This window comes from Zonotrichia albicollis, unplaced genomic scaffold (assembly GCF_047830755.1).
Source record: "Zonotrichia albicollis isolate bZonAlb1 unplaced genomic scaffold, bZonAlb1.hap1 Scaffold_83, whole genome shotgun sequence".
Taxonomy (NCBI): domain Eukaryota; kingdom Metazoa; phylum Chordata; class Aves; order Passeriformes; family Passerellidae; genus Zonotrichia; species Zonotrichia albicollis.
In genome coordinates this window covers 4,810,984-4,826,533 of record NW_027428460.1, presented here as the reverse complement: position 1 = coordinate 4,826,533, position 15,550 = coordinate 4,810,984, and the positions used below count along the sequence as shown (strand labels likewise).

The following is a 15,550-nucleotide window of genomic DNA, read 5'->3' as shown; positions in this document are numbered from 1 at the left end:
GGGATGAACTTAACAAAACTGACATTATAGGGAAACCAATAAATACAAGGTAAGGGAGGGGCCCCGAGACCACAGCCAACCACAATCCCCAGTGAGAAGAAGGTTCTGGAAAACTGGGAGGAGTGGGGGGTGATTGACTGGGCCCAGGGAGGAGGAAAAGTTTACTTAAAAGGGGATAAGGGGGAGGAGAAATTATATAATTTGGGTAACAGACACAAACCAAGGGCAGGGGTAACCATAGTAATATAACTGCCGGCAGGGCTATGGCGGGAAAACTGAGGAGGGCAGAACCATTTTACACAGAATAGGGGGGAACAATACATAAAATGGAGGAATAATACAAGAAACTTAACAACACACTACAACACCACTTCTTTTAAAATGTGTGAATTACTGAATGCAAGAGCCATTGGCCCTTTCACCTTCTGTTTTTAACAAAAAGTAAGCTATTAACTTGTGTTTATGAAGACTTTAGTTGGACTTCAATGTTTTTGAGACAGCTTCTGAGCAAAATACAAAGAAACTACATTACATATTAGTAAATGCAGCATCTAGAATAACAACTAAATAGTCCTATCTCATAGTTAAATGTTCAGTTCTTCATAAATTGTGATTAAGACCATGAAATGCAGTCCCTAATCCAGTTAAATCCAACCTACACCTCAGATTTGCTTGTGTAACTAATATTTTCCACTCCTCTCCCTATCCCTTCTCTCACCACAGTCCTCAAGCCCTCAGCCAGGCACAAGCCAACTTCTCACCTCAACTGCTGTTAGCAATCACCAAGTACCTGTTGGTAATTACCTGAGCACCTGCCCCACCCACAGGTCCCTGGCTGCTGGGAGAACAGGTCTGAAGTACAGACCTGAACACCACCATTCCCCACAAAAAAAAAAAAAAAAAAAAAAAAAAAAAAAAAAAAAATTAAATTTTTCTAAATAATTTGAGACTAGTAAAAGATCAGGACAAGGAGGGACTTGTTTATCCCCTTTAGGCCAATCAAGACAAAGTTTATAGCCTTCTTTGGAAAGGGAAGACTGGGGGGTTTTTGTTGAAGCAGAAGCATGTTTTATCAGCCCAGTTTCCTTCCTCATTTGTTCCTGCTGCCCAGAAGGCCATTCACTAGGCATATATATAAATATCTCTGTCTGAAAACACATCTACAGGAGTGCCTGACTTACACTGGTGCGATTTAAAACATAGTTTTTATTGTACAAAAATGCAAAAATCTGTTCTAGGAGAGGCACATCTTGTGGAACTGTAAGGACCCTGACAGCACATCTGCTACCAAAGCAACAATTCCTGCTCTGCAGTGGCTTAAGCGGGCTGAGATGGAAGTGTTTCTTCATCAATGCATAAACCACAACAAAGTAGTGGCGAGAAGCCTTTTTCCCAAGTCTGACTGAAGGTTTGGGAAGCAGGTCTGCCTGCAGAGGGCACACAGATGCATGACATGTTTGCCTACTGTGCGCCCACAAATTTCTACACCATCATATCACTACTTGGTCACTGAGCAAGCTGACAGTGTATGACAGGTTATCCATCCTGCATAGAAAGTCACAGAGAGAAGACGAGAGGAAGAAAACACGGAAGATGACAATGCAAAAGAAGTTGAAGAAATGTGGCAAGGATTGAGCATTAAGGGACAGAAATAAGAAGAGACCATACCCTTGAACTGTAAAGTCCTGTCAGGAAACTGCAAGTACTTGCATATAGGAGTTCACCACCTGGACTTGCATGCTTCTCCACATTACCATTATTTCAAAAATTTTGCTTCCTGGAGAAGCTGCCAGGTCTCCAGTACCAGTCCTAGCTCCCTTCCAGCAGTCTGCATCTGAGCAGGGAGTTGAAAATAGATCAGGGATTACCTTTTACACTGTAAGCATTCAAGACAGCCAAAGAACTTTGAGGAAAAAGGCCATACTGAGTGCCCAGGACAAAGAGATCTTTAGAAATTGGAGGAAGGAAGTATTGATTGAGGGTCACAGTTATGTTGAAGTTTAGCCTTTCTAAGGTTTGTTGCTTTTCTACTGAAAACTGCAGGTGAGAAAGCCTAGGCAGAAAAGGGAAGGAGAAGCTATGTGAACAAACCCATAGCTGTACACAAGGACGGAAGCAGATTTCTTCTTCCCCAGGCTGAAGAGAGTGGTTTTATTATTTGAAAAACAAAAGCCAAACTACCCCAAGTCAAATATATATTTTCCCACTACATTTAGATATTACAACAATAAAAATGCAGTATAAAACTACTGCAGTAAATTAGTCAGTTAGGAACAATAAACAGGGCACATGTTAATAGTATCCATATCTATCTTTGGAAAGATGAGCAATTACAATCTACATCCCAGTTCATGCTCAGTATTTACTACAAACTCAAATAACAATAAAGTCAAACACAACAGATGACTGATGTTCCTACCATCTGCTTTCCAAACAGAGTTTTAAAAGATAGTTTATTGCAAAATCAGTCTCAAGTATGTTCAAGGCCTTGGGAGCTCTCTAAGTTTAATTAACATCACACATACAGAATCCATTTTAATATTTGTGTAAAGCCAATATTATAATATTCTAATTTGCATATAACCATCTATTTGTAATATTGCTGAAAGAAGGCACACTTTTCTAAATATCTACTGGCTTTGGTAACTGCTAAACGTAATGTAGTACGTTTGTGTATGTATTAATTAATTATTATTAATTAATGTAGTACGTTTGTGTATGTATTTTAATGTAGTACGTTAATGGCTGTACTACTGTTTACTCGTCTTTCTGTTGCACAGAAATCTTGGATACTTTAGTGCGTACACCTGTAATTCTGACATTTTCTGAAATTAAAGTGAGAGGAGTAATGGGCTAAATTCAGGTACCTAAAGTTACATTGTCAACATTTGCAGACGTAAATCAAATACACAAGGAAAACTTTTATATGGGAAGAATGCCAGAGCAAATTAAAATATGTATTGATAAGAATAATCAACACAGTAGAAATGCAGAGCATCTGCACCATAGGAGAGAGTGTATAAAATCACACTCTGCATCAAGAGAACATAATTGGTACTTCTTCACAGCCTTCTCCCTTTGCATGCCCCTCTGCAAAGTGCAAGGGGCCTCAAGGACTGAAGGAAACACAGGGAGTCAAATGGAGACACTTGCACCTGTCTCACTGGGGGCTCCTGGGGAAGCAGTTTCCTTGGGAATCAAGCCCCTCTCTGCCAAGGGCCCTTCCCCAGATGTGTACATTTCCTGGGGAAAACCAACACACCCTTAAGTGCATGGTGCAGAGGTTCAGGGACATCAAAACATAACCAATATGATCCAGTGAAGCTAAATTTATTATTCCTACAAAGACTCTATTTATAATAAATCTCTACTGTCCACGTGTCTCTAGCTAATACATGATTGGTTAATCCTAGCTGTTCACACGTCTAAAATAGAATGCTGATTGGATCACCTAATTTTTTACGCATGTTGCTGGGGTTGTCTGGCCTACCCATGACTCACTTTCCCAAGCTTGCTGACAAACTTCCTGAGTTCTGATGACTCTTCTTCTTGTGTCTTTTTCGAGGACATACCGAGCCCAATTCTGAATATGTCCATAATTCATTCTTTGTGAACGTGTTCATTGTCCATTATTACAAGCAGGCTGGATTGTGCATCGGCTGAATATGGCCACTCTCATGCAAAAACTCCTCCATTCTGTCTCTGAGCCAGCATTTGAGCCGGTTAAACAAAATCCTCCCTCTCACGCTGTAAAGAATGTGGAATTAGAGTTGGAATGTGACCCTGAAATAGAAGCAGCTCAGAAACTACAGTAGAAAAAAGTTAGTCCAGAAGCTATTGTAGAAGGGACTTTTCTCTCCAATGATGTAGAAGCTTTTCCTGTAGTAACTAATGCTGCAAGTAGAGTTTGAAAAGCTTTTGATTGGAAGATTTTAGAAAAATTGAGAGCTGCAATTTCACAATTTGGTTGAAAATCCCAACTTGCACAGTCACTTCTGCAGTATATTTTTCCATCTAACACATTAATTCCAGCTGATGTGCATATCGTAATAAGACTTAGAATGCCACCCTATAAGCAGGTGATGTTTCATAAAAGCTGGGAGGAAAAGTGTGCTCAAGAAGCTGCAAGACCTAGAGTGCAGGGTGATCCTCTGTACGGTTCAACAGCACAACAGTAACTTGGCAAGGGGCCCTGGGCTACTGTCACTGCCCAGGCTAGGAGCATTGATCAAGTCTTACAGATAAGCCAACAACTACCATATAATGCTGTCCTTGCACTTACAGATAAGTTACACTCTATGTCTTTTACACAGATTTGTCAAAGAAAGAATGAAGGTTTTGATAAATTTGTAGACAAATTGCATGAAGCTATCTATAATCATTCTGATTTAAATTCAGACACAAAGACACAATTGTATGGACTTTGGGATCATTACTCCATTCCAAATGGCTTTCCCTTCAGTCACAAGAGGCTTCCATCTCTTCCAAAAATTGCCTGCTGAAACTCTTCAGCTCCCATCCAAATCAGTTCACTACTCCAGCATAACCCTTGAAGTATGGACAGATGACTCTTCAACTAATTATAATTGAAAAGAAGGGTATTTATTGCACCGCTGGACACATGTGAACTAGTTTCCAAAGACACGTGCAAGGAGTTGCAGACTCCTGCTCTCTATTTCTACAGAAAAGGTTTTACAGTAGGTTTCTAAGGACCCATAATACATAATTATTACCTGCCTGCTTCACATTTTTATCAGCTGAATATCTATTACAGCTGTGCAATTGTACTCCCTTAACTGGGTCGGTGGGATTTTGAAATGAGGGAGTGGTTTTATGGGAGGAAGAAAGCCGTCTTCCTCATGGTGAACTCTTCTCTCATGGCCAGTTGGCAAGACCTTTGGGACCTGCTGCTCATGGTCCAAGCCTCTCCTAACTGTTCAGTTATTCTAAAGGCAAGGTATTTCTATGGTTTCTGCTTCTTCACAATTGCTTCCTCTATCCCTGTCACTCCTAGCTTTATGTTCCTAATATATTTGGTACTCTTTAACTAAGGTACATGATTTCTGCTAGCTGTATTACTATCTTAGCTTCTTACTTCATTTTAAAATCTTAACTAAAATATGCTATCTTCTACTATCCCAATTCTATTCCTAGCTGGCCCCTCAACTCATATGTAGTTTTCAATTATCCTAATTACATTTTCAGCTAACCCCTTGGCTCACCTCAGGCACATCCCCGACTGCCTCTCTCCCAGCAGCTCAGAGCTGCATTGCACAGTGCTTGCTGTGCACCAGAGAGCACAAAGCAGGCTGGCCTGGTGGGCCTGAATATTTCTGCCAAACATTCTGTGTAATGGGTTAAAACTTTAAGTTTGTTCATCAAAAGCTGACAAAGTCATTCCAGTAAGACTGTTGCACCACCTCTAGTTTGTTTAAGTAAATTTCCAGACTTAAAAGGATAAGGAAAGTGAAACCAAAAGACAATAGGTTTCACAAACATTTGCTTATCTGTTTAGTAAACTGTTAATATGGGTGGGGGGTTTGCTATGATTGATAGCACAGTATCAGTTTATCCGCTCAGTAAACCTAAGATTCCAGGAACTCAGCAGATCTTCAGACCTCCGGGGGGTGGACTATGACCACCTAGAAAAAAAAGAAGAATACGCAGAGTACTACACATCAACCTGGAAACAGGACTGCATAAGAACTCCACGAAATATCACAAGAGTACGGCAGTGTTAGAGTGGAGACTCTCCTGTCGCCCAGCGCGCCCGGGGCGCTGACTTTGCCTATTATCGCTTGCTCTATCAATTAATAAATTTCATTTTATTTGGACTTATTAGTCAGTGATTCATTCCCCACCGCAACTAACCTGTAACATTCTGAATCTCACACCTTTGCTCTGGCTCAGTGCAGAACTGCAGGGTTGCAGGCGCTTCCTCCCAGAGCTGCGTGAGGCGCTGGCTCCTGCAGATGGGCCCTGCCAAGCTGTCCCTGCCTCACGCTGGCCTCGCTTCCCTGGCACAAGTGCCGGGCCTGAAGGAGCTGCCCTGTGCTCCAGCCTGCTGAGCAGCCCGGTTCCCTGCCCCGGTGCCCAGAGTGCTGCACACACTGCTAGCCTTTGCCAGGAGTTGCAGGGCAGCCAGCAGAAGAGGAGGAATCCTCAGCCAGCCCAGCAGCCCTCGGCTGCCCTTGGCCTTTCCCTGCTCCTGGGCACACTGCAGACGGCCAATGCCTCCAGGCCGGGCTGTGCCCAGCACGGCTGTGCTTCCCCTCGGCAGCAGCCAGCTGCCACCTGGGCTCTGAGAGCGGAGGATTCGCCCGCTCCCAGGTAGAGGCAGCCAGGGCCCGGCTGCTGCCTCTTGCAGCTCCAAGGGCCTCCTTCCAGCCTGCCTCTGCCGGGGCTCAGCCTGCTCCGGGCTCTGCTGGGGCTCTGCTGGGGCTCCAGCCTGGGCAAGGCCGGGCCCGCTCTCACCTCACAGGCGCTGACAGCTCTGCACCACAGGAGACCTTCCCGAGCACCCTCTCTGATCTTTCTGCTTTCTCACTTGAGCAAGGCTCTCCTCCAGCCAAAGAGATTATTGCATTTTGGGATACAAATCCAATTGGCAGGAACCCCAATGCTCTCCAGTCACAGCTGAAGGCCTGCATCTGCACAGGATGTTTGGGCTGCCTCATTCTTCCTTTGGTTTTGCCTTCAAATTCCATTGCCCTTACTGCCTCAACTAGAAATACTGCAGCTGTGCCATAACCAGCCAGTGGGTCATATTCCAAAAGCAGTGTGGTCTGGAGAGGATGAATGAAGAAGAGCCCTTCTCACTTATGAAACCATACAAAAAAAGCCATATATGTGACTTAGCACCAATAAAAAACAACTGGTAATTCAGAAGGAAATGTTGAATTTTCTGAAGGGGTCAGAAGGAAGAGAATCTTCCAAATGAGTTGATGTTTCAGAAACTTTATTAATTACAACTCTAATCTATAATTCTATGCTACAAATCTCTTCAGCAACCCTACTCTACAATCCTACTCTAAATAGGTAACAGAGATAACATCTTGACATAATTGCTATGTTCTAGTCTCCTAGGCCTAGGTTTAGGCTTAGACTTAGGTTTAGGCCTAGGCCTAGACTTAGGGTTGGGGTTAGGGTAAGGGTTAGGGATAGGGTAAGGGTTAGAGATAGGGACAGGGTTAGGGTTTGGGTTAGCATTTAAGGTTAGGGTTAGGGTTTAGGGTTAGGGCTGAGGGTTACGGTTATTCATCTTCTTCACTGAGTTGATGAGTTGTGCCAGGATGAATGGTGGCTTGGCTGAAGTTACAAATGGATGCTGTCCACCGGAAAAAAAAATACAGCAAAGAACAGTGAACCATTACTTTCCAAGCTCATTGCTTCAGAGACTCAATCAGGATAAATCAAGTTGCTGGAAAGACCCAGAAAGAGGAGCAGTGGGACCATCTGCTCCCCAGTCATCCCCAGTGTGCAAGACCTTGCCATCACAGGCAAACCTGGCCCAGAATCCCACTCATTTCTTTATTGTGATTTCTTCATCATGCTGGGATTTTTGCCCTGCCAGTGCTCTAGAAATGGTGCTTTCTGTCCCCGGGTTTTCTTCCTTTCAGGAAACTCCAATGACTCACATAGGCCCCTGCCTTTGAAAGACAGGCACTGTGCTGATTCCCACAGGGACAGAAAGCAGTGTCTACCATTCCATGCCCTGCCCATCGTGTGCTGGATGGCACCTTCCTTCCCAGCAGGGCCAGCCCAGTGGCACTGGGCCCTGCAGTTCCCTCTCTGCCACACAACCTGGCAGTAACCCTGGCACAGTTCCCGTCTGCTTGAGCGTGCCAAGCAGCAGATGGGGCTGGGACAAGGCCCTCCCAGCTGTCCCTGTTTGTGTGGCAGAAACCTCTAAGGGTGGGCTGGGGGGCACAAACCAGGGCCCCTCAGAGTGAGCCCCCCACAGCCCCTCCTGCCCACAGCCAAATCTCTGACCCCTAGGCTGAGACTGCCTTCATTGGGTTCCTCCACCACCATTTCATGTCTCTGTACCCCACATTGCTCTACTTCAATTCTTTTGCCTTTAGATAAAACTGAACACTCCACCAAATCACAAAAGAGGGCAACAAAAACAGACAGAGGACAGAGCACCTCTCCTGTCAGGAAATGCAGAGGGAGCTGGAGTTATTCACTTTTGTGAAGAACAGGCCCCAGGGAGACTTTATTGCCACTTTCCAAGACTTCAGAATGGCTTTGAAGAAAGTGGGGGACATCTTTTTTAACAGGGCCAGTTACAATAGGATATGGACAAATATTTTTAAACACAAAGGGCATCTAATCAGAGTAGGTCTAAGGAAGAACTTGTTTACTCAGAGAATGGTGCTACCCTGGCACAGCTTGCCCCAAGAGCTTGTAGGTGTCCCATCCCTGCAACCATTCCTGCTCCGAGGGCAAAGGGCTCTGAGCAACCTGATCTCTTTTAAGATGTCCCTGCTCATTGCAGGACACTTGCACCGGAGGACATTTACAGGGCCCTGCCAGCCCAGCCCAGTCTAGGATTCCTCACTGTTTTCATTTGAAGAGCAGCAAGAGTGGAGGTGAGGAGGAAGGAGGCTCATCTGATGCCTTGGACTTGAGTGGAGGAGGAGCCCATCCCTCAGAGCCTGTTTCCCCTGCAGCCCCTTCCCATTTTACCTGCAGGAGCTCCTTGGCAGACCAGCGCCGCTCCTCGTCTGTCTGCAGGCAGCAGCTCAGGAAGTCACGCAGCAAAGGCGAGAGGAGCTTGGGCTGCCGCAGCTGTGGAGTCCCTACTGTGGCTATCAGGTGTGTAGCCTGGAGAAAAAGGAGACACCAGGCTCCACCTCCTGCTTTCACATCTCTAAAGCTCTCCCAGATCCCTGTATTTAACCTCTGTTCTTCAGTGGCAGTTTCTGCCCTGGCACAGACCCAGAGATGACTTTCCTTTAGCAACCAAAAAACCCAAACCCCGATGCAGCCACAGCTTTTCCACCATCCCACAGATCTTGCCTTGGCAGCTGATTTCATTGACTGACCTAGTTAGTGGGAACTACGTCCGCAAAAGGACATTTGCTTCTCTGAGGATTCATACCAGCTTGAGAGGCTTTTTGGAAGAGGGACTTTGCTATACTAACTAATTTCAAGGGTTAGTACATGAAAGGCATCTCTGCAGTGCTTACTGGTCCTTTAAGCGCACGTGCCCTAGAACAAAAACTCATCAAGCTTTTTGTGCTGTTCTTGAAAACAATGGTAATTGGAAGAAAAGAAAGGAAATCCATCAGTGAATACCCAGGTAGGGAAACAAACATTTACCGTCTCCTCTTCAACACAGATACATTAAGATGCCTGCACAAATGTATTGGGATGAAAATGCCTGCTTGGGCACACAGGAGCCACTTGCAGCTCTGTCTCTCAGCAGTCTGAAAATTTCAGCTTCCCATTTTTGCAGCAAAAAAAAAAATTGTCTAGGTCAGAAGAAGGAGAGGTTCCATCCCTATGGTCACCCTCCAGTCATTTGGCTACTCAAGACAATGCATGAATGGTAGGCCCATCCCAGAAAGCACCAGGAAACAAACAGGAGGTTTTGGCAGGCTCTCTGCATCACCAGGCTCTGGCTTGGTGACATGAAGAATGTGCCTTCGGCTAGGAGAGAGACACGGTCACTGAGTGTTTCAGCACACTGCACAAGAAGCAGAAGAGACTCTGTGGCCTTTACACCCTCATGCCCAGATTTCTGGCATGTTTCCCAGTGAGAAGAAACTGCACACAGGGTTAGGTTCCTCTCTAAAGACCACGGTTTTAGAAACTTTGTTGGGGTTGGGTTGCCTTCCTTCATTTCTGGAAAGATAACAACACTTTTAAAATGCTTTTTTCCTGTTATTAAGCCATCTACACAGACAAAAGAACTGGAACCACTAACCCAAAGGAAAGTGTTGCCTGAGAACACTTTGTTTGTTTGGAGTTTGTTTGCATGTGGTAAGGCTTGAGTTCCCACACTGATGCAGCCAAAAGTACAGCAGATGCTGATGTGTTGCAGGGACATTTGTAGGAGGGGACCTTGGTGGAAGTAGTTCCAGCAGATGGCAATGGGATTTTGTCCAGTGGCACACAGGACGTGGGACAGGTGAGAAAGACAGTGGGATCAGTGAGTATTTGCTCCTTACCGTGCCAGAACTTTCACTCAAGTAAGGAGGTTCTTGTTCTATCATTTCAATTCCCACAATTCCAAAAGACCATATGTCCACTTTGGGGCCATATGGTTGACCTGTCACCACTTCAGGCGCCATCCACCAAGGAGTCCCGGTTAGCGAGCAGCGTTTGCTCTGCTCAGGGGTGAGCTGAGTAGCAAGGCCAAAATCAGCTGAGGAGAAAACAAAATACTGGTTTTATTTGAATTCTGTGCAATTAGGAAAGCAAGCAAAAGAATTCCCCAGTAGAAGTTTGAAATTGTGCTGTTGAATCTCCTGGCATTGGTGACTTTAAAAATCCCCCCATTTTTTTTTTACACTGCCTCCAGCAGTGGCTTTTGTTCTTTGGAAACTTTAGACTTGTAACTCCCTCCCTCTGGAAGAGACACACACAGAGCAAGGCCACTCTTGACTGCTTGTGGCTCCTTCTACCTCTGTGCACGTTGCAACTGTGCCCTCAGCTTGCAGCAGGGGTCCCTGCACTGCCACCAGCACCATTTTTGGGGAGCTGGCAGTCACTCCAAGCAGCCCCACACCCACATCCCTGGAATGCTGCACCCGACCAAGAATATACTGACCCAGCTTGACAGAGCCGTCAGTTTTGAGAAGGATGTTGTCACTCTTCACGTCTCCATGGATCACATCATTGGAATGAAGAAAATCCAGTCCGTGCAAGCACTGAGGGAGAAAACAGAAAGAGGAGGGCAAAAATGAGTGATGTGATTTCATCACACAAGAAAGGAAACAGCTCCAAGAGATTCCCTCTCCAGGGGAATGGGGAGTAATGGCAGAACAGTAATGGCCACTGAGAGGAAGAGTTTGCTGCTCCAACACCTGCAGAGCAGGACCTTTCTGAGGAAAGGCACATCAGCTTTTGAAAGAGCAACAGCACCTGCTGTTGTAGGCTGTCCCCTGCCAACCAGCCAGGATGACTCCTGCTGCAGTGCATGTGCTCAGAAGCAAAGAGCATTCTGGCTGCACTCCTATCCTTTTTCACTGAGAACTGAGAGAAACAAGTCTCTCTCTCTTTTTCTTTGCTTATCATTTCAAATCTTGCCACCAGCACCTTTGCTTTTACAGGCAAGGAATGCAGTGAAGACAGACTCCAGGCAAACATTTAGAGAGGCAAGGTGGAGAACAGCAAATACAAATACAAGAGACAGAGCAAGAATACAACAGCAGGAGATACGAGTACTGTCACTGAGTACAGGGAGTGCAGGGGCACTGGCAGGCCTTTCACTTGAGATGCTTTTACTTGCCCATAGCATACCAGCAACACAGAAACAAAGCTTGGCACAGGAAACCTCTCCTGTTCTGAGCCCCTGTTTCCCAGACAATGCTGCCCAAGCCCTTGGAAACACAGATGGGATTGCTGACCTCCCGACTGATGGCTGCCATCTCATCTTCCGACAGGTAGGTCTGGCTGATGATATCGGTCAGGACACCTCCATCCATGTACTCTATAACCAGCAAGAGTTCCTCACCCAGAAGGTAGCTGAAAGAAGGAAACAAGGGGGTAGAGATGAACATGCATGGCTATGTTGATTTTTTGCTTACAGGTTTCTTATTTCCAGATGCCTTTGTGACAAGGACAGAATCAAAGGAATAGATATTCCCTCTTGGCTGTGCATTGTTTGCAATCTGTGCAGTCTCAAGGAGAAAGGCACAGCTGTGATAAAGGAGATGTCTTAGGCAGCAAATGAAAAGTGCAGTTTAGAAACAGCCCAGATAAAAAACATTTCAGGCATGGTGTTTCTGGAAATAAGCACCTAGTCTTCCTGGCATGCATAGCAATGGCAAAGAGGGGCGACAATCCAAGGGAAATCTACTTTAGGATGGTTTATCTGCACTTAAGAAACTTAAAAAAATCAATCCCAAATAAATGTGGAGGCAGTGAACTTTGAGGCTATTGAGTTAGGAAGATACAGCTGATCCAGGTTTTGAATAATTTTGGAGTAATTATTAAACTAGGTGTGCCAGGGAAGACTCATGCAGACAAGATGCACTCTCTTCTCATCCATTGGAGATGAGTAGAGAAATATGAATAAATAAAAATTAACAGCTCTACTTGCTGCCACTGACCAAAGTGGGTTTTTAACCTCTCATGTTTGCTTTATGTAAACACACATCCATGGGATAAGACCATGACCTCTCACCTGTCTAAATAATTCACAACATTGGGACTCCTATACTTCTTCATGATCACTATTTCATTAAAGGTTAGCTCCTTCCTCCTCACTCCTTGAAGATTTATTTTTTTTATTGCCACCTAAAATGACATTGAAAATCAGTAACTTGGGAGGTTGTTGGCACGAGACCACAAGACACATGGAGCGAGTGATTTTGCAATGACACAGATGAGCTGTGCCAAACTGCCTTGTGATTAGGCACTGCAGTAATCAGGAACTGACATTCCAACAGCCCATTTCTCTGCTCCCTTGGGAGCCAGTTACAGGACACGTGGGGGCACTGACATTTTGCCTTGACCATTTGGTAACAGCGGTGTCTCAGCTATCACCCACAAACCTCTGACCACACTCTCTGCTACTTTGTTTGGGACTCAGAAGAAGTAATCCACGCCTTAATACTCTGTGGATACACCTTGGGCTATGGGCAGGGCTTAGGGCTTTCAGGGACGCCTTGCAGGTCTCCCTATGTGCAGTTCCCAAGTGCAGCACTGCAGATGGATAAGGAACTACCAGTAACTTTCAGATGGATTCGCTGGCAGCCAGAAATGATAATCCAGGACTCTGAAACTGTAGCCCCAAAGAGCTGTGAGTTACTCGAAGGCACCACCTTTGTTTAAGCAGTGGAGAGCGAGCGAGCGCGTCCTTCTCTGAAAGGAACCGCTGCCCTCCGTGCCTTCCTTCCGGCAGCTGAGGAGGACAAAGTCCCAAATGTGTTTTGTGGGCTGGCACCAGTCTGTGCTTCTTGTGCCTTTTCAGCACAGCTCTGCCCAAAGCTCCAGCCACAGCTCACACCAGAGGGGAAAGCCCTCGAGTGCAGCAGAGCCTGCAGGGGCTGTTGACGTTTACCTCTCCTCCTGTGGCAGTGTCGAGTGCTCTATAAACATCTCCAAAACCCCTAGAAACAAAACAGAAGCAGAGAAAGGAGAAGCTGTTTAGATCTTGCAGTGAAAGCCAGCCCACACAGGAGATCTCTGCTGGAAGTGTCAAAACCTGTGGGACGCAGGAGGGCTCTGCCAGAAGGCAGATGATGCATTTTTCTCTCAAGTGCATGGGCACTGGGCCTGTTCCTGAAGCACTGGGGTTCAATTTCTAAAGGGAGGTTAGTCTTTCCTCTTGGGTTTCACTGTCTAATCGGTGTGGTACCTATCCTGACCACAGAGTGTTTCCTTCTTCAAACCAGGGGAAAGAATTGTTCCTGGGAACTGTTATCTCACAGCTTTGATAGGGCGTAATTTGCTCTTTCAGGCAAGCAAGTTTCTTCTCTTTTCATTAGTGTGCCAGTATGATTTTGAGACATACAAAAAATGCTAAAGAAATTAACACAGAGCTTGAGAGACAAGGAGACCTTCCAGGTCCTGTTCCTTGATGCAGGCAAGACCTCGGTAGCAAGGCATTTCTGACAATGCCTTCTGAGCCCACTAACAAATTCTGAGCAGCATTGAGAGATGGGACAATCTATCCCCAGTGTGTGAACATCTTTGCAGCTGGCCTGACTTCATGCTGGATAGACATTCCACCCCAAAAACACCTGGCTCATGGTTGTGCAGGAGTAACTGCTGTTGGACTCACCCGCTGCCAATGTATTTCAGATGCGTGTATTTCACCAGGGGATTTTCAGTGGGGTTCACCACTCTCCCTGAGGGAAACAAAATGCAAGATGCTGACTTTAAAGCAGAGATCCCAGCTTCCAGGAGATACAAATGGCAGCCCCAGTGCCTGGAGCTCTGAGCCCTTTGTGGTCAGCTGGGTAACAACGACCACAACCAGGCAGAGAGCTCTGCAGCACAAGTGGCCAGCAGAGAGACTGATTTGTAGACTCTTTTGAAGAGTTCTCTTGACAGGAAAAAAAGCACAGGGACGTGCAATCCCAGGAGAGGAGGACATCTTCCCCGCCACAGCCACGGGACACCTTGGCCAGCAGCACGGTCTCCAGCGTGGAGCTGGTGCCGTCGGGCTGCGGGAGGAGCGCGGTGCCGTCAGTGGGGCCGAGGCCGTGCCGGGGCTCTGGGAGCCCTCAGCCAGCCCGGGATGCTCTGCACGCCCCGCTCACCCCACGCCCGCTCTCCCCGCAGGGCTCACGGCGGCTCCCACCCTGCCGGGCCCCGGCTCCTCGCCGCCCGGCACGGCCCGGCTGTTGCCGCTGGCCCCGCTCACTCACCAGCTCGCCCCAGTGCCGGATGCGATCCCTCGGCACACGTTTGATGGCCACCGGCGAGCGAGGGAGAGCAGCGGGCTGAGCTCGCCACCCGCCACGCCGCGCCCCGACCTTCTCCTCCTCCTCCCTCCTCCTGCGCCCGCCGCCGGCCTCGCAGCTCACCGGGGCGCCGTCCGAGAGCCACGTGGCCGCGAAGACGCTGCCGAAGCCGCCGCGCCCCAGCAGCGAACGCAGCCGGTGCCGCTCCTGCAGGGCCTCCTGCGCCTTCCCTGCGGGCGGGACGCGGCTGTCAGCGCTCGGCCCGGGGCCAGCAACGGCCCCCGAGCGCCCCTCACCCGCCCCGGGCCGGCCATGCCCAGGCGTTCGCTCCCGGGAACGCGGCACGGGAGGCTCGGGGCCGGAGGCCGCGCTGCCGAGCGGCGGAGCTCGGGCCGGGGAAGCCGCAGCGGAGGCGGCGGAGGCGGCCGCGCCGCGTGTGTCCTCCGCGATCCCCGGGAGGAGCCGGGGCCGGGGCCGGGACTGGACCCTGCCTCGGGTCCGGAGCCGCGCTCGGGCCAGGCGGAGCCGAAGGGCGACGATGCCGCCCCCGCACCAGGCACTGATGCCCGCCCAGCAGCGCCACCGCCAGTACGGCCAGAGCGGGGGGGAGGCGAGACCGCGGCGGGACGGCCGGGGCCGAGCACGGGGCAGCCCCGCCGGGGGCCGGGGGCGGGCCGGGGGCATGGCCCGGCCCGGCAGGGGAGAGGGAGGCGGGGAGAGGAGAGGGACGCCGGGCAAGGGACCCCGAGAGAAGGGTGCCCGACAGCGGGAAAGGGAGAGAAAGAGAAATAAAGGGACAAAGAGAAGGAAAAATAGGAGAAAGAGTGTTTTAAAATATCTGTTTTGCTGCTCTCGCCGCTGCTGCTGCCGCCGCTGCAGCTGAGGCACCGGGGCCGTTCGTCCCCGTGTCCGTTCCCCGCTCGCCCCACGAGTCCCACGTTCGAGCCCCGCGCGCCCCGGGGACA

General features: G+C 48.1%; 1 protein-coding gene across 6 annotated transcripts; it reads right to left on the bottom strand.

The window, feature by feature from the left end:
* Positions 1 to 905: 905 nt before the first annotated feature.
* LOC141728064 (serine/threonine-protein kinase PAK 1-like) lies at positions 906 to 15,532 on the bottom strand. 6 transcript variants are annotated; one of them, XM_074534381.1, is made up of 9 exons: positions 14,709 to 14,848; positions 13,961 to 14,027; positions 13,238 to 13,286; positions 12,359 to 12,471; positions 11,580 to 11,697; positions 10,781 to 10,880; positions 10,179 to 10,375; positions 8,692 to 8,829; positions 906 to 7,327 (listed from the first exon to the last, which is right to left on the bottom strand). In XM_074534381.1, exons 4-9 carry the CDS (start codon positions 12,400 to 12,402, stop codon positions 7,235 to 7,237), a joined length of 690 nt encoding a protein of 229 aa, XP_074390482.1. In that variant the 5' UTR covers positions 12,403 to 12,471; positions 13,238 to 13,286; positions 13,961 to 14,027; positions 14,709 to 14,848; the 3' UTR covers positions 906 to 7,234. The 6 variants fall into 6 exon arrangements, 4 of the variants coding, with proteins under 4 accessions (XP_074390482.1, XP_074390485.1, XP_074390484.1 ...); XM_074534384.1 differs by having other exon boundaries at positions 906 to 5,642; XM_074534383.1 differs by lacking the exon at positions 12,359 to 12,471.
* Positions 15,533 to 15,550: the final 18 nt, after the last annotated feature.

Excerpts from the sequence above, each read along its gene's own strand:
- LOC141728064 (XM_074534381.1), bottom strand. The coding sequence starts at position 12,402 with ATGAAGAAGTATAGGAGTCCCAATGTTGTGAATTATTTAGACAG. Across the intron at positions 11,698-12,358 it reads GTTGTGAATTATTTAGACAG|CTACCTTCTGGGTGAGGAAC; the intron begins GTGAGAGGTCAT and ends TCCTTCTTTCAG. Across the intron at positions 10,376-10,780 it reads TGACGGCTCTGTCAAGCTGG|CTGATTTTGGCCTTGCTACT; the intron begins GTCAGTATATTC and ends TTTTCTCCTCAG.